This window comes from Athene noctua, chromosome 12 (genome assembly GCF_965140245.1).
Source record: "Athene noctua chromosome 12, bAthNoc1.hap1.1, whole genome shotgun sequence".
Taxonomy (NCBI): Eukaryota; Metazoa; Chordata; class Aves; order Strigiformes; family Strigidae; genus Athene; species Athene noctua.
This window is the reverse complement of record NC_134048.1, coordinates 15,960,559-15,984,342: the sequence shown is the minus strand read 5'-3', so window position 1 is coordinate 15,984,342 and position 23,784 is coordinate 15,960,559. Positions and strand designations below refer to the sequence as shown.

Here is a 23,784-nt window from a genome sequence, read left to right as displayed (position 1 = left end):
TTAGTGTTTGAGGAGACCAAAAGCTTCTGAAACTTGTCCAAGGTCTGGAAATTAATTGGAATTCTTTAATTTTATTATTTTTAGTTGTAAATAGCCTGAATGTAGCTGTAATTGATCAAATAATTCCCATTTCCCCTTTTTTGCTGAAGAGCTGATCCCATGAGTGCATGCAGCACAAATAGTTAAGGCACCAAATGTAATTATTGTGAATATTTAGTCACATGTGGGGCTGGTTTTAGTTTCTGAGGTTTGTTTTCTGCAAACACTGCTGGGAATCCTGTAGTCATCACTAGAAGTGTTCCTTGAAGCTCCAGTCCATCACAGGACTCCCATGAGTGCATTCCCGTGCTCCTGTTATATTTAATATGCAGACAACCTAGTCCTTCTGCCATGATCCAGAAAAATGGCATCTATACAAATATCAGTTATATTACTTATAAATTCAGGAGGCAAGGAAACATGCCTGACCTACATGATCCTCTATCCTCATCCTCATTTTGAAACACTGGAAAAAGACTTTGGTGGAGGAAGCATGTAGACATAAAATTTTCAACTCCTTGCTGATTTTCTTGCTATATTATCCCATCTACTGATCCTATGCCTTAGTCGGTTGATGAATTTAATCAGCTGCCTGCTTTAGACACTATGAAAAGATACTGACACTGAATTTCCACCTTGCACATTAGATTTTTTGCTGGTTTAAGTTGGGGTCACCCAGTGCTAGTGCTATAGGTGGCTAATAGCCCCATGAGTCCACCATGTGGACTGGGGCAGCCTGTAGAAAACACAAGTTCCCGGGTCTCTTGGATGTGTCTGCACCCAGAAAGAACCAGATGGTTTTCTCTGTGGGTTTTCTTTGGCTTTGCTCTGCAGGAGAAATACCCGAGATGGATGCTGCCAGGTAGCTGTGTGGCTCCTGTGTGTTAACAGCTGCTCTAGCTCTTCTCTCCGCGGTAAACTTGAAGCATAAAAATAAAAAATGGGTAGAAATCTGTGTGATCAAGTGGGGAAGACTTCATGTCTTGTGTATCTCCAAACCCAATGGATAGGTCTGGTCCCAAGCTGACATTCCAGTCTGGAATGTGATGGTGGTACATGCAGGATGGCTCATAATTGATTTGAGATTATAGGAACTTTCTTCATGTTAATGAGGTTTTCTCATTCACAGCCGTTGGGCATGGCTCGTTCGTGTGGCTGTGTGGTGGGCAGACACAGTCACCCATTGGGGTCATCTGAAGCTGTGCATAATATTGCCGATTTGACCCAGAAATGCACTGCTGCTGTCAGCCAGCCTCCCAAAACACCACGACCTTCAGGAAGGTTAGGTCAGGTCCCATATCTCCTGCACATGTTAAAGTAACAGGTTGGTTGACTTATACTGGAAAGCTAACCATCCCTATAATGAGGTCAGTCTCTGGGATATTACCTGGGCCAGAGGTGTGGAGTCTGGTTTTATCCTGGACAATAAAAATTGAGGTAGCGTGCACCTCAACCACACGCCCAACCTTGGGCCATTAAGAGCAGCCCAGCAGCGTTAGGCAAAGCTCCAGGTGTCTCAAGCAGGCTGGTCTCTGGCAGCCATCCCCATCTCATGTGCCTGCTTTCATGGTCTCGTTGCAGGGCAACCCACTGTACTTCCAGTCTGCCAGAAATGTGACAGTGAACATCCTCAATGAGAAGACTAAAGTCCTTACTCGCCTTGTAACAGGTAAGGAGGGGGAAAGGCTGTAGAGAAGGATTAAGGAGGGATGAAAGCGGGTGTGTTGTGGGATGCTGCATTGGCTTTAGACAGCACACAGGAGGGGAGCCCAGGTGTTTTGTGAAGTACAAATGAAAACTTTGCTCCACTTTGTAGAAACAAAGCTAGAGACATGAAAGCCGTGCTGAAGAGGCAGCTGGCTGGTCTTTCTGATAACAAAGCAGACCATCATTTTCATTTGAAAGACAATCCAGAGACAGAAAGGTTAGTTGCACGACTTCAGGGTCAAGAAGAACATATGCAGGCTGACATTTCTGTTGTAACAGGCACAGGCTTTTCCCGAGACACTTTTAACTTGCCTGAGATCTTGGGAACTCTGCAGATTAACTGTGGCTGGGTTGGGATGTTTTGCAATTTAGAGCTCTCTGTGTCCTTCTGCTGATGAAGAATGCTCTCGTGCTCCCAAGCATGAGTGTGTTTGGTGGGGAAATGGGTGTTTCATAAATCCCCAGTGCGCAGCAGCCTTTGAATGAATGTGTGTGTAATTTGGGTTGAAAGAGCCTAATGCATTATATATGGTAATATAATATATATATATATAAACTATAGGATAGATATTTATTTACTGAGATTTATCTAGAGACCAGGAGAAGTATTGCTGTGTGGCAGAGCCAGTAATCCATAAGCATGTTGTTTCTACTTGAGACTGGGTTGTTTGGTTTGCTTATATAACATCTTGGCCTCTAGTCACAGTATTAAATAATTAAATATGCAGCTTCAGTAAGCAATGATTTAAGCAGCACGCGTGAAAATTGCCTGGAGGAAGGAAATAAATTCAACCCCAAGCTCCCTGATTCTCACATTCAGAATGAATGTGTTTAGTTAGTTGTTTCTCCATAAATTTTCGAGGGTGTTTGGTTCACTTAAGCATCTCTGTTTCACAAGAGCTTGGGAGGACGCTGTCAGTGACGTCTGCTGGTGTGATGTTCGGGTTATTGAGCTTGTTTCTGCATTTGGCAGCAGCTTTGGTTTCAGAGCAAAGTGAAGACGTGGTCCCACATAGTCTGTGCTACAGTGATGCGTAGGGAGGCAGTTAATTAGCAAGATACAAATGAAACTTAAATCTTGAAAGTACTGGATTTTCTCAGAATGGCTACAAGATTTTTAAGTGTTTCCAGGGATCTCGGCATAGACTCACTTTTCTGTAGTGAGAACCATGCACGCGATTCTGTGTGCCCTGATGCCCGTACAGGTGACCTGTGCAGGCACATGTGGGTATAGATGGGGTTAGAAACTGCCTATAAGAAAATACTGGCTTTCAGGTCTTATTTCTCTTGTCTTTTGAGAAATGAGACCAGTCATGAAGATAGCCACAATTAATGCAGAGTCTGATCACCTGCCTTGTACTGTAGCATATTCCAGGGAGGCCGTTGCTTGTACTGAGTTGTGCAGGGCTGCTAGATGGTGATTTATCCAAAGTTTAGCCTAGGTCCAGTAACCAAGGGATCTGCTCTTTGTAGCCTTTGAGCCACAGACCTGCACAGAATTGCTATTCAGGCAGCTGATGTTTATCAGGCTCCACAACAAAACACCTTGCCAGAGGCTTTCCAGCACTGCGGTGCACAGCAGTCTGCAGGAGAAGCAGCAGAATTGAAATAAGAACTACAAAGGAAAGTTTTACTCATCTAAAAACTCTGAAATGTTTTTATATAATGGCAGAGACCCTGCCATTGTCTTGGCCTGCACGTGGTTGAAATTGTCTAGGAGAAAACATTTGTTCCTGTGTTTAGTTTGGGGTTTTTTTTAAATTGGACTCTGCATGACGCTGATATTTTAATCCAGGTATATTTAACAGGAATCTTTTACACTGAAGCATCAGTCAAAGCAAAATGGGCTCAGGAATTCTTGATGCCTCTTAAAGCTGCACCAATACTCTCAAACCATGGCTGGGTATATTCATTGCTATTTCACATGTGTGTCTGTCTTTTTGTAAAAATTTCCCAGCTATGCCAAGTTAATGGTGATTTTATGACATACATAAGCATTAACAAAAACCTAAGTAAAAATAACTGAGGGGTTATTTGGGTAGAAAACAGTGCCCTTTTCTAACGAGAGGTCACCTTCTGAAAAGCAGAGACCTCCCTGTTTGATGTGTCAGATGCGGGTTGTATCTGCAGAGCTATTAGGACAATCTCAACAGATGGATTTATTAAATTTGTGAAGCTACTATGCAATTTTCTTATAGTTTTCACTAAAAGGTTGTGCTGAATCTTTTCTTCCCTCTAGGTCCCCAAGCAGTGGAAGCACACAGCCAAAAATTTGAGGTGAAAACCCTCTCTGGAAAATTGCTGTTTTCTGCAGATGACAACGAAGTGGTGGTTGGAGCAGAGAGGTTGAGAGTTTTAGGTAAAAGATTATTCACTAAATCACTGTTTTAATATGCGCCTCTTCAAATTTTAGAATAGCTTTGCCTGACTTTCCTTTATGCTTGCGGAAAGCTTCTTTTGGAGACAAAGCGTTTTGCTGTCTTTATTGCTCTGAATCTTCCCCAAGCAGATAATGGCCAGGAGTTTCTATCTGAGGCGTTTCTTAATTTGCACTATATGTTATTTCCCCTCCAGAAAAAAACCTCCCCTGGAAGTGGTTTGTCTGGCTCAGTGAAGTAGCTTTAAAAGCAGCTTTGGAAACTGAACAAGTTTATCTCTTGGGTCTGGGGTGAAGGACAGTGAGGGATCGCTCTAAAGAAGCTTCCGTGACTGCAGTCACTGGTCGTAGGGAGACCTCAGGCTTCATGTTTTCGATTGCAGCACTTTCACTAGCTCCTCCTTCATCCTAAAACAGACACCAAGGAGGAGACCTGCTGTGAAAAAGTCAACATGAATTAGGACCCCACATTAAATCTCTGTAGTTTGGTGGCCTTTATATTATCTGTCTTTCCTTAGCCACATGCAAGAGCACGTTGTGCATCTCCAAGCTGTCAGCAGTAGGGTAGGGTTAAGTGTCCTGTGCACGGGAGGAGGCCAACCTTAGCAATGCCACCTCTTTCCCAGCTGCCTTTTGAGACAGACAGGGCAGCCTGAGATCTCCTTTTGCCTGTGCAGGATCTGCCTCCCCAGCTGTCCTCCCTGCTAAGCTTTACATCATTAATTCCTAATAAAAACTGGGGATACACTTTGGGTTTGGGGAATGGGGGTTGTTTATTCTTTGTCTGGCTGCTTTTTTTTTTTTTTTTAATTAGAGAAAAGAAACTGTTACGATAATTGTAAAATTTTAAAATGTATTTTGTAGTTACAGAGAATTACCTCTTAGGAACTTGAATTATCTTGCTCTCTCCAGTCCAATCCACGTTCTTTGGTTACTCTAAGATTTGCTTGTGAATGTTTTCATGTAATACCAGATCAGGTAGCTCAATATTGCTCGCAGTTAGTCACATAACAGAGCCACTGGTTTCTATGGATGCACTGATACCTGTTTTCTAATGGTTTGATTTGGGTGCATCTGTTCACTCTGAATTGTTTCTTACTTCTCTAGTAAGCTCCTACAAACAGAGAGATCAAAGAAAGAGCTTAGAATGATGTATAGTATTCTTAATTACTATTATTTCTACATATTACATAGTGTATTATTAGTGTATGTGTCATGTAAAGGAGCTTAAAATGAACACCTCAGAGTTTAACCATCATGACTAGGACTTTGTGTCCAACCCTTAGCATTTTTCATGCTATTCTAGATGGTTCCAATTTGTATACAGGTCAGCTGTAGCTCTTTGCAGGTCACTGTTGTTACATACTGGACTAGTTCAGCCACCAGCTGTACGAAGTTAGGTGAGTTTTATGGGATAAATGTTGAACTTCACAAAATTAACAGTATCTTTTTGAGCTTAAAACTTTGAAAAGGACCATTCTAAGTTATTGCAGTGTTACAGAGCTTGGGAACATTTGTCACAATCGATGTTCTACCGCAAATCTCCCTTCACACTGCACCCTTCAGAGCTAATGAGTCGTACAGTCTTTGTGCAGAGTAGATGAAGTCAGGAAGCAACAGTTTTTAAGTGTTTTCTTGGGGACCTTAAAATGATGGAGTCTTATATCACTGGTACTTCAAAAAAATACAGAAAGTTTTTCTTACAAGTCTCAAGTACTTCTTTTCAGATTACATATTTATAAAAATACTGCTTTTTGTTTACTTCGTACTTTGGAGAAACCAGCAATTATTTTTTATGGTTATTTTGAGGTTTTGTTCTCCAGAACAAACAGCATCAAAAATACTGCTAACCACTCTAGTGCACTTTCATTTTTATCTGTAACTGAGTGTTTCTCGGAGTTTATTTGGCTTATTAGGATCTATCAGAAAAGGTAGAATAATACCACTGGTGATGTTACATGGCAAGTATTTCAATGACCTTGAGCTGAAATGCTTTCAGAGTTCATGCTTGGCTTTGTTTTTCTCCAGCTTTTCTTCCCCAATCTAATTTTATCTCCAAAAGAGTTTGCCATGGCTGTTTGCCATGCTGGGAAGTGTTATACCATATGTTCATATTTCTTCCAGTGTTTTTGTCTGCACTTGAGGCTAGTCCAACTTGTAGTACACAGACAAGTTCCTTTGATCATTTTTCTGGTGTTCAGGATCTCAGGTGCTGTTGGTATGTGTCTGCTGACACCTATCTACGCTATGTAAATAATCTCAACTTGTTCTTGTTATTGCTGAACACGTACTTGTTATAGAAGGAAGTGTATGTCTACAATCTGGCATGAAAGTCATCTCACAGAGGTTAGAGCAGCAGTTACTGGGCTTGTGGCTAGCTTTTAATCTTGTTAATGATAATTACTTTTTTTCTTTGTACACTCTTCAAAGTTGATTCTGAAAGTTTGTTCTACAAAGTAATGCTGAAGCCTTGTCATGAGAAAAGAGGTGGTTTCCTTTTTTTAAATCAACTGTTCTGGGTAGCTAAAGGATTTTTCAACATTAGCAAGGCATTAAAAAAGGGAAGAATACACAGAATTATGGATTAAAAACAAATACAAGAAGGACATGTGCTGCGTTTGGTGGTGCTTCAAAAAAATTGCACAGTATGGGTAGTGCAGATTACCAAATGAAAGTGCTTTTTATTTTAATTGTATTTTGGGGAGTTATTTCTGATTTACAACCATTAAAGGACAGAGAAAGACAGAGTTGGTCCCCTCTGCTTTTCATGCATGATGTAATTTAAAGTACTTCAATGATTTTATTTGATTTAGTGAATGCACTCAAACCTGTTGACATAGGAAATATTGGAGGATAACGGGAACTTCTGTTTCAAGGCAAAGGCAGCCCTCTGAGCCCTTTGGCCCTGGTCAGTTCTGATAACATCCACACAACCATTTCCAGACACTAGCACGAGTTCCGACTGCCTTGCTCAAAGTCAACTGGGAACTCAGCAGCTTCATTGGTCCAGATGACTCAGAAAGGACCTCGTGTTTGCCTGCAAAAAGTGGTGTAGAAGCTGAGCTTTAAACCAAATGTGGTCTGCTCTTTTTCTTCTGAGCTCATCTGCCACTGCCTGCAGCTTCCCAGCTATCTATTCCACTCATGGTGCGATTGGATACCAGCACATCCTCACTGTTAACACCCTTTTCTTTTACAAGCTTCACTCCTGTAGTATTTGAACACCTCATAGTATTTTAAAAGATACTACAGCAAAAATTGGAGCTGTTCTCATTCCTCAGAACCACAATTCCAGTCTTCCAAGGCTTAGATTCTGAAAGCAAAGTCTTCCACTTCACTTCCCGCTAAACGGCACCATGGTGCTGCTCATGGGGTGCGTGGGGTGAAGTCCAAACCTTCCCTGGGCTGGCCATTGCCATGGTCAGCAGTGCTCTTTGGCAAACACCACGTAGACACAAGCTAATGCCTTGCTGGATGGCCCCCAGGGGCTCATGAACACATATGGTCTGCTTTATGGGAGATGAATGAGCTGGTCCTAATTGAATTCATATGTGGTGCATCCTGCAGCAGCTCTCCTTCCCCCCTCCTCCCTTCCTCCAGAAATGAAGTGTGTTCAAACCATCTGAAAAATGGTGTGTAAGAAATACTTTTCTGTTAAAAGAACATTAGAAAGTAACTTTGATATATATTAATTACCAATTTCATTTAATAGCATATTGAACGTTATAGCATTTATAAACAAAAGACAATCATAAAGCATTATTCTGACTGTTAATTAGCTCTATTTATGCTACAGATTAGTTTTTAAATATGCCCTCTAGATGCCACTTCATACTAATTAATAGAGTTATGTTATTATCTCTACAGAAATGCATTTTTAATTAAATCTAAAGCAATTTAAATTAGCGTGAGTTTTTAGAGAAATTAAACTCTGGTCAGATGCTTAATTTAGCCTTATAAGACAACATCTGATGACATGCCAGTGTCAGTTCTCCCAAGGGCCTTGACATCTTTTTTGGAGATTATTTTTTTAAGTTTGTTTTCAGGGAAACTTGCCAGTATACTCTGGTGTTTAATATTTATGATGGATTTAACCAATTTTTTTTAAAGACTTAATATTGATGGGAATCCACATTCATTGCAGCGAGCTGAGATAAAAACGCAAAAGACGCATTCCTGCAGCTTACAGGCTTTTGCAGTCCCTGGCTTTGAGTGGTGGAAGAAGGCTTGCGTGGGAGGTAGGATTGCATGGGCTGGATGCTGTCCCATTACAAATCAACCACGTTTTTTAACTATTCTTAAGATTACCATTTTGCTTTGCAATAAGCATAGGATTAATCATAAAACTGCAAAGTCCCTTTTCTGTAATAGAAGAACACAAGGGTTGCTCCCAAATTGCTCCCACTCTGGGTCTCTGGAAAATGTGCCGCTCACTTAGACTGGTCTGCATCAAGAGAAGTGTGGGCAGCAGGGCGAGGGAGGGGATTCTCCCCCTCTACTCTGCTCTTGCAAGACCCCAACCTGCAGTGCTGTGTCCAGCTCTGGGGGCACCAACATCAGAAGGACAAGGAGCTGCTCAAGTGGGTCCAGAGGAGGCCACAAAGATGATCAGGGGGCTGGAGCACCCCCTGTGAGGACAGGCTGAGAGAGTTGGGGGGGTTCAGCCTGGAGAAAAGAAGGGTCTGGGGAGACCTTAGAGTGGCCTCCCAGTACTTAAAGGGGCTACAGGAAAGGTGGGGAGGGACTCTTGATCAGGGGGTGTAGGGATAGGGTGAGGGGTGATGGTTTTAAACTGAAGAAAGGTAGATTTAGATTAGATATAAGGAAGAAGTTGTTGACTGTGAGGGTGGTGAGGCCCTGGCACAGGCTGCCCAGAGAAGCTGTGGCTGCCCCCTCCCTGGAAGGGTTCAAGGCCAGATTGGACGGGGCTTTGGGCAACCTGGGCTAGTGGAAGGTGTCCCTGCCTGTGGCTGGGGGGTTGGAATTAGATGATCTTTAAGGTCCCTTCCAACCCAAACTGTTCCATGATTCTATGATTTATACTGCCATAGCATAAACTTTTCTTCTGATCTAGCCTAATTACAAAAATTTGGCTAAAGTCTTTCCCTGTTGCCAACCCTAACTAAAATAACTGTATTTAGAGTGGGGTAGGATGCCTCTCATCTCCCAGTGTAAAGATGGCAGGAGCCTCTCTGCAGGAGATGTGTGACCCACCTGACAAGCATTGCCATCCGCCCCAGCACCATCGCTGGCTAAAATGTACCTTTGATCTCACCCACCCCTTGCATGCCCTCCCTTCAAATAATTAGCCAGTAGCTCTATTTCTGCCTTGTAGCTTTTTTCCACTGTAACATTCCCTCTGGGTGCTGAACTGTGTGGAGCATTCAAATGCTGGCCACAGGTTAGACTTTCAGAAACGTTAGTTTAGGAGCATTTTTTGTTTTAGTTTCTCTCCAGGTGCCTGGGAATGCATCTGAAGAGTCAGCTCTTGAAATGTTACTGCAAATTTATTAATAAGCGTGGAATAATTAATTCCAAGGCTAGCATTTCTAGCATTTAATTTATGAGAACAATATAGTAAGGACTTTAGAAGGTTTAGTGGAAGAACACCACTGATAAAAGCAACATAGCCCAAGCTGATAGTCAGCGAGATCACTGTGTGATTGTCTCATAGAAAGCTCTTCTGGGGTTTGGGTTGGGATTTTCTGTTGTTGGTGGCAGAGAGGGTAACCTGCTCTGTATTTGCAGAATACAACGTGATGGGTTTTATTACCCATGGAAGGGATAAAAAAGTATTTTCAGTGTTCTTCACTTTGGACAAAAGGAGAACATGATTTAGTATCAATGTGTTGAAGTAATATGTCTGTGCAAGATGGCCCAGCTGCCCCTAAATCTTCACATCTACAAACATTTTCAGGGAGCTTTTTATTAGCTTGATCTGGGAGGAAACCTTCAGAACTGTGGCTGCAATGCCAACCTGGTTAAAGGACTCTGATCACATTTCCTCAATTTTAGTAGCTTCTTGGCATGTCCTTTCTAGCTTGTGTTTGCTGCAATATTTACAGCAGAGTAAGTTTAATGAGTGCACAAGTAGTTATATTTCATTAAAATAATCCTCAAAGCTGTTTGACTGGTACCAGCCATTTCAGAGGGTAGTGTAAGCTAGAAATTTAGCAACTTCTGGGAATTACCACCCATTTTTGCTGCATGCACCCTTCTTCAGAAGTGATTATTCATGGGTCAGGACATGCACAGTTGCCCTTTACAGCAGCCATTATGATTTCAAAGTGGAATTTTGCTGATTTGTTTGTGGCAGAGGGAACAACTTTTGTAGCCAACTGTTGAAATCAAGCCTGATCCAGAGAGGAAACGGAGCTTTCTGGCCTCACCATTGAATCTGCTGCCACTTTATGCCTGAGGATAAATGCCAGGCTTGAATATTTGTATTGTGGATTTTGTATGTTTTCCTGAAAAAACGAGTCCTTACTACAGGTCTGTAAGTAGCTTTTTCAAAGGAGAAATGTTGCTACAATACTCATTTCGTAGCAAACTGAAACATCTTCCTGCTGTGATCCATTTCCTTTACAAAGGCAGCAGAGAAGTAGCTTCTAACTCAGAAATGCCTTGGTGCTGCCAAAGCATGGCCATGGCACCTTGCTGGGTACCTTGCTGGGTACCTTGCTGGGCTTCTGGAAGCAAATGCTGTACCATCAGGCTGGGGTCAGAGGCCTTTCCCAATTCACACAGTTGCAAATGAATTCCTGCTTGCTCAGGCTGCTTCAAAGGCACCTGGAGGCAATAGCAGCTCCAGACCTCCCTTCTGTGCTCTCAGCAAGAGAAAAGAGCATGCCACAACTGCGCTGCTCACAAGGCTTGGACAGGCATTTGACCTTTTGCTGAAGATGTATGAACTTCTTTAGGAAGCAGCTATGAATATTCACTACGCTCTCCCTATAACTAATTAAACAGTAAAAGTAATGCAGTCCCAGAGCAATTGCCAAGCTGTCTTGTAGTCATTGGTTCTGCAAAAAAGGGACAGAGAATAAAATGAAGAAAGTAGGGAAATACGCTCACTGTCATGGTTTAAACCTGTCTGGCAGCCAAACACCATGCATCCACTTACTCACCCACCCCTGCTCCAAGGGATGGGGGAAAGAACTGGAGGGGTAAAGATAAGGACACTTGTATGTTGAGATAAAAACAATTTAATAATTTAAATAAAATTAAAATAATAATGATAATAATAGTAATAATAGGAAATGCAAATTAGTAATGCATGCGATTGCTCACCACTCATCAACCAATGCTTAGCCCGTTCCCAGCTAGAGATCCCAGAGGAGAGAAAATCCCAAAACCTCAATCCCAGAAGAGACAGAGTGAGCTTCCCGGCCAACCCTCATCTATATACTGAGCATGACGGTGTATGATATGGAATATTCCATTGGCCAATTTGGGTCCTTTGTTCTGGCTGTGCTTCTTCCCAGCTTCTTGTGCACCTGCAGGACATGGGAAGTTGAAAAGTCCTTGATTTCTTAGGAAGAACTAAAAACATCAGTATATTAGCAACATTCTTCTCATACAAATCCTATACTGAATCCAAAACACAGCACTCTTCTAGCTGCTAAGAAGGAAAATTAGCTCTTTCCCAGCCAAAACTAGGATACTGACAAATGAAGATACCAGGTTTTAGCACTGGCACTAACAAGACTGGAAACAGCCTCCACTGTCTGTAGCATTCAGTCATGACAACATTTTCATCATATTTCTTTGCACTCATTGCAGAGCTGTGGTGCTGGGGAAAAAAAAGAAAAAAAAAACAAAAAACAAAAAACACAACAACATTTAACAAAATTAAGGAGCAGCAGAGGAAAAAAAAAATGCTTCCTATAAGTGATTAAAGCCACAAAAAAAATTTTTTTTACTCTCAGTTAGGAATTGCTGTATCAATGTAAGAGTCAGGTGTGAAGAAGTGATTAAGCTGTAATCAGCAGTGACAAAGAATTAAAATCTATATAGAATAAATGATTTGGTTGAATTGGGTGGGGGGGTTTTCCCCAGAGGCTGGGGTGGGATTTCTGGATGCTTTCTTCCAAATACAGCTTTTTTTTCCCATTGTATAATGGAAGAAATTAAAATGACCAGATCTTGAACAAACATAGAATTCTTGAATGAATATTTCTGATTGCTTTGCTGCCTTGTGGGCAATAGGTGTATACACTGTTGTCCATTCCTTTTAATGGCAAATTCAAATAACATTGCCTTCCCTTTTCAAAATCTGCTCACCAGACTGTAAACTTGTCTTTTGTTGGAGAGAACAGCGTGTGCCAGGAGGGAGATATAATGAGTTTTCCTTGTGTTTGCTTTTACTTCAGAGTACATTCCAGGCAAAAAGGATAGCATTTATGTAAAGTGTATAGGCTCAAAGTCCAGGCAGAAATGTGTGTTCAGATTGCGTTACCTTAATCCTGTTTTAAGGAAAAAGAAGAATCATCCTCCATCAGATTAATATTGATTAAATGTCACAAGGATTATGAAAGAAACATACTGTACACTTACCAAACACTGAAATCAAGTTTAGAAGTGTGGCAGATTTATATTTTATTTCCTAAGTGTCTTCCCCAGCCTTCACAGCCTGATCTGTTTGAAGCTCACATAATATTCTCCTTGATAAATTTCCACTGTGTACTCCTACTTCAGGTGCTCTCCCGAGTTTCTTTGCACAAGAATGCCAAGAAGAGCTTCAAAGGAATTCAGTGATGACTTTGCTATTGTTGAGCTGCAGAAAAAGTGTTGAAGGACCCCATAACTAGTCAAGAAGGAAATATCTAGAGGTCAGCATAAGTTATAGCAACCTTTCTTCGTATGTCTTTTCTGTTTGAATGCAAGCCTTTCTGTTCTTTTCTGTTATTCCCTTTATATTTCTCAGACATTCAACCACTGAAGCTAGGCTGTTGAAGGTCAATATGTGTCTAAGACACACACATCACTAATGACCCACATGCTCATCTTAGAGCTTGCAGCTCATCTTGTTTGCAAGTGTTCTAGCTTAAAACCAAGCTCCATTTATTTCTTGGGACAATGAGTCAGAGAACTGCTGCTCCTCCACCCGGCAGAGCTGGCCGTGCTGGAGTCACTAGTTGTTCCCGTCAGGCCTAACTCAGACAGAGCCCAGTGCCTAAAGGTTGACTCACTCCTTATGTGTACACAGTGCCAAGACCAACGTCTAAAAGATTTTAAACAAATTATGTTACGTTTTTATTATAAACACCTGTGTTGATGCTCCACATGATTTTATTACATAGATTGCCCTTAGAAGAACAACTCCCCAGCACTTTGCAATGAAGGTAGGCAGATAGACAGTCCTCTGCAAAGAACTATTTTTATCATATCCTAGAAAGAAACATGAATGAAGTTTTATGGCTTTTGTTCAGTGCACTGGCTTAACCTAGCCTCACTATTATTGTTAGCCCTGAAATGGAGCTCTCATTGATTTCAGATTTGATGGGATTCAAGGGAAGCAACACCAATTACAATGTTCATCCATTTAAAAACATAAATTAAGGGCGAATAAGGCTTTTAAAGCTAGGAATTAAAAGAAGCGGGCACAAATTATTTCTACCTATATTGGATTGAATTTACTTCCAGGACATCTGCTTGCACATACACCTTTCTGAGACTGTCACACATTACCCTGATGAGACCTACAGTGGAGAGAACCTCGTCAGATGGGTGTTTCATGAACAAATTGCTGAATGTGGCTTGATCAATAATAGTGGGAATAGAGGTAGTTTATGGAGATCACCAACACGCTATACATTATTTCTTGACTTTACCTAGAAAAAAATCATAGCAAATCCTTCTCCTTCTCCCCTTATTTGCACATTACCACATTAAGGCAGAGCACTAATGAGAAGATTAAGCCAACTTAATCATCAAGCTCATCATAGGGCTCTGAGACCCCAATTTCATTATAAAGCAGTGATATACAACACTAAAGGTGTACTGTGGGTCTGGTATTGTTACTACAAGAATACTCAGAGTGGGATAGAAATGTGTTGTCTAGAAAGAAAAGCAAAAGGAAAGTGGGGAATAGTTAACCAGGTGCATCTTCACCTGAGCGGAAGCCTGATTTCTCTCCTTCAAGTTGTGTCACCCCCAAGTGCTGTTCAGCTGATTGCCACCTACCCTTGACAGCAGGAACATCAATCATTAGTCTAAAAATACCTCTCATCACATTGCATTTGAGATCTTCTTCTCTCCCTTCCAGCTGATAGCAGTAGAAGCCTGGAGCAAGTTTTGTGCAGAGGGAGCAGAATGTGATCAGTATCCTGCCACAATGGCTGGAGCCCAGTTCTGGCCAGAAGGAGCAGGGGTGGCCCTTGCCTTCACACTAGGGAAGGTGCCAGGACAGTGTCCTGCACCTCAGATACTTTTGCAGCACGTAGGGAAAGCAAGAGGCGGTTCAGGAAGCTGAACTGCTGATGTTCACTTTCCTCTGGTTGGATTTGTTGCTAGTTAAGACGCATGTTCCAGCTGATATTTGCTCTATTCTTGGGGGGTTCGTAACTCCTCTCTCCCCCATAGCGTTGATGGCAGCCAGCCAGTGTTGAGCACATGCCAGAGGTTTTGCCTTGGTCTTTTCTCACAAAGCTTGTGAGATTGGTCAACCAACTCCATGTTTGGACGAAGAGGGCTAATGCTTCAAAAGGCCCTCTTCAACAGCAGACTGGCAGACCAACGCGCACATACAGAACACGATGCTTCTGCTTTGTTTCAATGTGAAACTGGGATAAAACCCCTTATTTTATGCTATGTCTTGGATTCATGTTATACAGCAAGATGATTGCCAAAAGCCCAGCCCACTGTCTCTTTCTGTTATTTCCATGTTGGAAACAGTGAGGGCAGATTGCTGTGCCAGGCACGTGCTCTGCAGCAGGGAAGGACAGAGTCTTCCTGTGCAAGAGCTGAAGCTGCTCAGAAGATGCAGCAGACCAGTGGCACTGGAGACTCCTATGGTGGGTATGGAATGGGAAGAAGGAGGTGCGAGGAGGTCCAGAAGCTGGATGTTGCTCCAACAACTCACTTGCAGTGGTCCAAACCACTCCAGGCTTATCTCCAGAATATGGCAGTAGGCGTCTACGAAACTGCTAGTGCCAGAGAAAATACAAATTCTTATTTGACATACCTGTTCTCAGGCAGTTTTTCTTCTGAGTCTCAGATGAAAGAAGAGAAAGAAAGAAAAAACAAATCCCCAAACACTTACATTGAACTGTAAATGTTCCCTCACCATAGGACTCTTGATTTTTGTTCTTGCATGAAGTGAACACATACAGGGGTCTTTGACATTTGTGCCCTCACACTTTATGCACTAGAAGGAAGAAAAAAAAAAAAAACAACCACTCTTTGAGTGAATCTTTATGGTGATTCAAAACACTTTAGGTAGATCCTGTCATATGCTTTATAAGTTCCTGACTGATTGTGTGGAATTAAGTTATTGGGCAGAGAACCAGCTAATGGAAACACATTGATGAAATCCTTTTTGAGGGACATTAAATGGAACTTAAAATAAAGCTGAAATGGCTTTATGGATTTTTCAGTCAAACTGTTTATGAACATTTATCGGTGGTAAATTACACAGTGTCAGAAGAGGGAATCAGTAGGTATAGCTTTTAATCGAAGTCGCTCTGATATAATACTGTGAGAAAGAATAATTTATTGCCTAGGGATGTACAGTATAGTATGTTTAAATACAAATTATACGATTGTTTTCTCATAACTGTCTTTGGCTGTTTGCAGGTAAGTTATCCTTAGCAGCAGCAGTCTCATAAGATGAAAAAAAATATTTTCAGTACTTTGCAATGAAATAGAAATTTTGTATTATGCATTTTTCATGGTAGATATCAAATGTTTTAATAACAGATAATTCAGGAAGCAGAAGCTGTGTTGTACAATAATAATTTTTTTTTCATGTTTGCTTTATACTCTGTAAAGGGAGAAGGGGGTATTGTAGCTTTGATTGAGAAGGAAGATTGTAGCAGCTAAGTCTTGAACTGTTGGAGCTGTGCCTTAATATTATTTGCCAAAACCCAACATTCCTCAGGTAGAGGACAGTGAAAATAAGACTAGAGGCGTGCAAGAATAGAAGGCACTTTCTGGTCCTGCAAATCTTATCCCCTGGTTTTGAGACACCACGTCTTATAGTCATGAATTTGTCAAATCTGTTAGATTGTCCATCCCATCTAACTGAAAAGCTGCTCCCATTTTTGCTCCTCTTTTAGCTAGAAAATGCTTACTTTTCTTCCCAAGTATATTTGGGACCAGTTTACTGCCACTTAGTCTCATGACGACATTGGCCTAGAGCTGGTAGTTCTTTCTCCTACATGTTATTTATCCTCCTAATGTATTTATACACAGCATTCATGTCCTTCCTTAGCCATCACGCTGCTAAGCTAAAAAGCCAAGTCCTTCCAGTCTTCTTTTGTAGGATAGACTTTTTCCGTTCGTGCAGTCATGACTATACTTTCCTCACTGGGGATGAGCTGGGGGCTACATAATAATTCAGGAATTCACTGATGATCCTTAAAATAATGTGATTATTTTCATGTTGAGGTTAGACTTGCCTCTCGCCTTTCAGTTTAATGTCATGTTTCCCCCCCCCGTTTGGCCCTGTCCTGCTGCCATGAATCATAAGCAGCAATCAGTCTTTATCCAGGGATGTTCTCATCCTGGAAGCATCCAACATGGAGAAGAAATTTTTACTACTTTCTCAGCACATGACCTTGGACTTTATATTTTTAAATTTCACCCCCCCTCTCTCTTTCCAAATATTTTCCTGAGGACAAATATTTGTTTCTTCTTGACATCCCAGTTCTTTGCAGAGCCAGAATAGCCCAATTCAGTGTCAACATCACACTTTCTTGAAACTTTCCTCCATTTTTTGCCAAAGCTTTCAGTAAAACCACTAAATGATGTCACTTCCTCTAGCCTAATGCCTTCATTTGCCATACCATCCAACACTGATACTATCACAGCCTGGCTGGGGACTTCCATAGTGGCCAAGAGCCAGACTTTGACACAAATGTCCAGTTTAATAGAATATGTCCAAGGCAGTTGTTTCCATTGGGAGGTGCTGCAGGAGCCACCAGTCTCCCAGGCAGAGACCAAAACTCTTCAGCATAGAAGAGAGAAAGCTGGTGGGAGTGGGCACATTTTTGGTCTATAAAATTTCCAGTAGCACAGAAAGAAAATGGTGGTTATTTGCTGTTTTTCACAGTCCAAGGCAGAACAATCATCCAGTGAAATCATCAGGCAGCAGGTTAAAACCAAGGGAAGAACTTCTCCAGAGTATTTAACTCATCTGTGAGCCCCCTGCTACAGAAATGTCGACACTTAAAATGGTAATTAGATGAGGTGATGAAAGCTTATCAGCGTCTCTCCGGTTGCTGGGTTACACAGCCAACTGAAGGAATCCCTCAGCTGCTGACAGCCAAGAGTCAAGGGAGGGATGTCCCAGTCTGGGTCCCTGAGCATCCCCTCGTGGCTAATGTCCTATTTGGTGACAGGGACAGGTGGCCCTTTGGGAGATCTTGTGTTCTTAAAACAGAATAAGAAATTGTATTGTGAAGGCAGGAAGCCTTATCAAGGCAGGTAGTGTTCACTCCTAATTCATATCAAAGGAGAGAAACAGAAGGATTTGGAGATCTCATTCCTGTTCCCAGTGTATAAGGGACTATGCCATGGATCTGAGAATAAAGGTGACAGGAAAAGAGAGTTTAAGAACTGTGTGTAGGGAAAGGAAAATGAGATGGAGGAAAGGAATAGCAGACTCTTTTTTTTTTTTTTTTTTTTTTTTTCCAGCCTTCCTGAAATGACTGCATTGGAGTCTTTGCTGGCTTTGTTTCCAAAGTTGCTTCCTGCATTTAAATTAAATGATGAGAGCCTGGAAAACCCCAAGTCATTAGAAATATGTTAAACTTTCTCCTTATTCTGCAGGCATTTCTGGTTATGTGCAGATCATTATTCTGGGCTTTGCTTAACCTAAGTAGCTGACTTATAGCGTGTAAAAATGAATTAAAATTACCAGCATAAGGTCACTATTTAAGCAATGGAGGTGAAAAGGGTGCAAGAATATCTATATGCACCTCTCAGCTGCACTTCCTCATCTTCCTCCCATCAAAAAAATCACTGTTTTATTATGCAGATATGTGCGAGCTGCATCTTTTGCTAAGTTTCATTGCAAAGCTAATAGCTAAGGCAATTGTGTGGATAAACAGAGACTTAAATCATTTGGAAACTGTTGAGAGAGGACAGATCTGATAATAATAACCTTCATGGCTGGCAAGTTACAACTGCTTTTGACAGCTTGTAACGGTGAAGGCTTATAGTAAAGTTAAGGGCTAAATATCTGTATTGTGCCATAGGATCAATTTCAATTCCCAAGTATAAAGCTTCAAACATTGGACTGCTTTTATCATCTTTGAGATTACTTTGTTTATCTCTAGGTTTAAAAGGAGTTGGTTTTTTTTTTATAAATGTTAGAGTGCTTATTTTTATTCTGTGTTTTTTTCTTCAACATGGTGGGACAGCTTAGTTAGTTTGTTTCCCTGCAAAGAAAGTGTAATCTTATTGAAGCCATAGGTGTTTCTCACTTATAATAGAAGTTACAGAAGGATGTTGTATTAATATTTTTTGCATCATCTCAGAACATTTTTTATTCTATAGTGGTGACTTCCAGACTACACATAGGTAACAATTGTAAAAGCATGTGTTAGGAGAGATCTCAAACAGTATATGTAAAAGGTCTCATCAGGATCTGTAGTTTGTGCCAATAGCTTTATCAGAGAAAAAAAATGAAATTAAGAAATCCCACTGGTGCTGTTTGCATGCTGACACTGAAAAAATTTTGATGACTACAGATAATGAATGACTAATTGTTCACAATGTGTCTGAACACAAGAACACAAGTCTAAATGTAAGAATACAGGTTATACTTGCTCACTGAGTAGGCAGCTATATATTATTGAACGTGAACGTTAATTTCTAGTGCACTGCTGTGTATAAAACAGTACCATTCTTATCCATGTTTTAATTGGAAGTTTCAATGGGAGTGAGGAAATTATGTTCTGCAGCATAAAGCGTCAGTGACAGCACTTGGCGACTCCTGTTTCCCAAGAGTATTTCAAAAGTGAAATGGCTTCAGAAAAAAAGCAATGAGAACTCCAGAAAATCTGCTTCACGGTGAATGATTCAGAAAGCTGTAACTTTTCAGAGAATCAGAGAAGGTTGGTGTGGCTGGGTCACCATCAGTAGCTATCTGCAGAAGATAGAGAGTCTGCTCATGCAGGGTTGATTGGCTGGCACCTGAGGACCCAACATTTAGTGGCTGAAAGCTGAAGTGAGACCAATTCATATTAGATGCATATTTTTAAATTAGAAAATTAGTGGAAAAGCTTACCAGAGGATGGCATGGGCTGCCTTTGGTTTATGGTATGGGGAGAGTGCATCTTCCTAGAAGGACAGCATGGCTCAGTCACAAAATACAGACCCAGTGCAGGGATGGCTGGGTGAAGTGGTCCAACCTGGGCTATGCAGGTGGCCACAGAAGATTGCAATGGCCTGAAACTTAGGAAAGCTGTTCATATTACCTAGCAGTTTACAGCTCACAATCTAAAAACAGTGAGCAAATGGGGATAGTGTTGCCTTCCTCACCATCTCTAAGAGAAGGGGGAAATGAACAGAAGTTAAATGACTTCTCGGTCACATATCGAATTAGTGGCCGGGCTGGAACTAGAGCAGAGTTTGCTGCCTGCTTGTCTGCATTTCATCAGGTGGTCACCTCCCTACTTTTCCCCAGACAGGAGCACAGGCTGACTGGAGAGGCATTTGCAGTGACTGACACAAAATTTGGTTTTCTCCTTTGAGTATCTCTCAGAGCCCAGCAAAAGCAATAATGTCATGACATGCATCCAAGTTCATTAATGAGGGACGTTAGCTGGATTAGATGCCTGGTTACCAATAGGGTATCTTTTCCAAGCTCCCTCCATCAGCTGGGTTGGCAAACACTTCCCACAGTCGGGGTGCAAGCAGCTGCCTTTACAGCCAGAAGTGCAGTTTACAGGCAAATCCCAGTTGTAATCAAGGCAACCAATTTCAGATGATCAAGGTCTGGCTTTTCCTGGGGACAGAAGGGATGTGTGGAATAGAGAAATGGGGTCAGACGATGGGTTAAATTGCACCTAGGTATGATTTGACAATCACTCCCCTGATAACAGCTTATGATGTTTACAATTTGTCTTCTGTTTTGTTTTGTGATTTCAGGAGCAGAAGGCACAGTGTTCCCTAAATCTATAGAAACTCCCAATGTCAGGGCAGACCCCTTCAAGGAACTAAGGTAAACGTTGGAATATGGTTTAATGGTAACTCAGTGGCACCTTGTTGGAGTTGTGCATACTGCTGGGCATCTTTTGTGCTTTTGCATAAGAGCTTGGGGATTCACTTTGAAAGGCATGACCGAGAGGATGCCATGGAAGAAAAGGGACTGCCATGTTTACATGTAATATGAGCAAGCTAAAGGCAATCATGGGTCATGAGAGTATCGTTTCTCCTCTGTAACATGCTCTGCGTACCCTGGGCCCAGCATTTGAAAAAAAATAGAGAAATCTTTTCCTGGTTGTGCAGGGAGGTACTGGAGTCTATGCTGATTCACAGGGAGTAGCAGCAGGCAAAAGGATAATGCTCTCCAGCATTATCTGTCTTGCAGAAATGCAGACCCTCCCTGACCTACACAGGTTCTAGCTGTGCATGCATGTAACTGCTGACACTCGCAGAGGTGCTGCTTGCGGACAGCAATATATCAGGAGGGAATAAACAGCACAGCTCCTGGGAACCGGCTTTGCCCTCAAGCTAATGCCAGGCATTTTTTTTTTAAATAAAAAATAAAAAAAAAAAAGGTATAGCACTACAGCTTAGTTTGGATGACTAGTCTCTGAGAAGAGACTAATCGTATGGCCTAATGAACTATTGACTGAATCTCCTGATATCTTCTGACCAAGAGGGCTGTAGGTATTTGCCATCAATGCTCTAATTATCCTTTGTTAGAAAAAGAGAGAGAGGGAAAAGCTGAAAAAAATTTCCAAGACACCTTGTCCTTAGTTCTTGGGTTTCAAACTCTCCTTTCCTGGAAGCTGCTGGAGATGAAGCAATCTTCAGACAGCTGGAGTTGTGCATGAGCACTGCAGATTTACTGCAGATGCACCGAGATGAGAGAGGACCTCTCATTAACTCTCTCTCTGCTCTGATACCGGGGATACTTATGGCCCAGCTAGATCACCGTGGAAGATGAATAATATCCTGCCTGCCTTCCCTTGGGTCTACCTCTGTTTTTCAGTTTCTCTCTAGAAACACTCTAATTGTTCCCATTTTGCACTGTGGGGATCACATGTCAGACAACAAGTGCAGTGGTGGTGTGATTCAGTTTGTTATGAAAGTTTGTTGTCTTTCTCCATGCAGTGACTTTAACCATACTTTGTGGTTTTTCCCAATCTTGGTATACTTCTTTTAAAAAACGAACAGGGTGTTTGCTCAGCCTGACATGCAGTTGCCAAGGCAGTTCCAGGGTTTTCTGTGATGGAAGGAGCTCCAGGAGGGCAGAATGCCATGGTGCAGAGCACCCATAGCCTCCGTTTCTCCAGGTAGACCAAGCAAATGAGCAGTCAGAGGGTGGATGGACTTGTACATGAGGTTCAGGTGACAAAGGTTTTCTAGCACAGCTCATGTTTAGTGACATTTTCAGAAAAAAAAAAAAAAAAAAAAAGAAAGATCATGGTTAAAATATCCAACAGCATCTAAATAACTTACAAAACCAGGTCCAATTTTCAGTAGTGCAAAAAAGATGCAAAGTTTAGGTCCAAGTTTATGGTTACCTAGGACTTTTTTAAACATGGGAGGGGAATTTAATCCAAGTAAGTGTAGGGTGTCATATTAGAGGGGACAAATGTGAATTAAAATGGCCTTAATCTGATTGAGTATGCTTCCGTTCCAAAAAGAATTAAGCTAAATGAAATTGAAATTAATTACTGGCAGCATCCATGCGAGGGGTTGATTCAGTATATTTGGTCTGCTTTAAATTCATGTTGTTATTTCACTTGTTTTATGTAAAGAGCTAGATAACTGACTTTCTTTGAAATGAGTGGAATGGGTGAAGAAAAAGCCTGTAAAAATCTGGTGGGTTTTTTCCTTCCCCCTTTTTTTTTTTTTTTAAAGGGAAAATCATTAAATAGAATTTACTTTGAAAAAAAATGTCCCACAGGGTCCTAAAACATTTTATGTGTTTCTGAAAATCTTATCTTGGCAAAAATAAATGTTTTTTCCACCACCCTGAGAAAAAAAGAGCAAATGGTAGCACTGTGTAGAGAAAGCAAGGTTTCCCAAGAGCAAATGCTCTATTCCTTCCCCAACCAAGAACCATCCATCTCTCTCTCTACATGTTGGAGCACTGGCTGCTTCTTAGGTAAAATGGTGCCTTTTGGGTGCAGTACAGAGTTAATAGAGAAAATAACCTTACTCTTGGGGGACATTTTTTAGTACTTTCCTATTTTGATAGCAAAGTATGTGCATAAGTTGTCCTTTTGGCCTATTTAAAAAGATGCTACAGTGAAATGGGACTGAATGAGATGGCAGCCTATGGGTCCTGAGCTGTCATTCATTGCTAGGAAAGCAGCATTGTAAACATGCACTCAGTAGCTAGCTTGACTCTAAAAGACCTTTTTCTGTAATAAATAGTTCAAACTTTCTTTCCTCCTTAGGCTGAAGTTCTCAGAGTGGGAAAGTGCGCATTCAGCTATTGCAGGCTGTCACCAGGCACCACCAACCTCCATCACTCTTCCTAGACCAAACGGTTACGATTAGTTATGTGATTTATCGATTTGCTCTTTTCAGTACCATACTGACTCCCACTTTTTCGTTAGGAGACATCAAAACAAGGTGACAGCGACTGTCACTATCAGAAAGAGAGGAGACCAACTGCTCCTGTCACCACTGGGAGTCAGACCATCTGTATGTCTTCTTTCCCTTCCTCCTCTCCTTAACAGACAGACTGATTTCCACTGCAAGATAGGCAGTATGCTATTGTGCCAGTCATCTCTGTTTCTTTCCTTCCTTTCCTCCCATCTCCCAAAGGCCTTCAGTCATGCCCATGTGTCACGAAGACTGACATCTCCAAGTGACACCACACACGTTCTCAACAGAATTTCTGTCCCTGTTTAGCTGACGAATGGTATTCAATTCATACAGCCTTATTCATTTATTAGTAACTGGCTGCTCTGCAAGGTGGTCACGGTCCTGGAGAACAGACAAGGTGTGGTCCTCTTTTTTTGAGTGCCCTTTTTAAAACATTTTTGTCTGCAATGGTTTAGATGGAGAAAATTCAGGTGGCAACATGTGCGTAGCTTTTTCCTTACATACTAAGCCCATCACAAGGCTGCAAGAATTGGTTAGGTGTTTGTTTGAGCCAGGTCTGGTCTTTACTGCTGAATCTTCTCAGGTGCTCTCCAGTGCTGCAGACAGACTCATGTGTCTGTCAGTATCAGTATCAGTTGTAGTAGGAATGCCAGGGCTCATAAATGTCTTCTTTAGTGCAGGGTGTCATTAACAGTTCATGTTTC

General features: G+C 41.5%; 1 protein-coding gene across 4 annotated transcripts in view; it reads left to right on the top strand.

The window, feature by feature from the left end:
- Positions 1–23,784, top strand: part of SGCD (sarcoglycan delta) — a 236,495-nt gene that overhangs the window by 181,416 nt on the left and 31,295 nt on the right. For all 4 annotated transcript variants that reach the window (XM_074916280.1, XM_074916282.1, XM_074916279.1 and 1 more), the window contains 3 exons: positions 1,621–1,708; positions 3,986–4,105; positions 20,441–20,513. In XM_074916280.1, the coding sequence (XP_074772381.1) occupies positions 1,621–1,708; positions 3,986–4,105; positions 20,441–20,513 (281 nt within the window). The remainder of the gene's footprint in view (positions 1–1,620; positions 1,709–3,985; positions 4,106–20,440; positions 20,514–23,784) is intronic.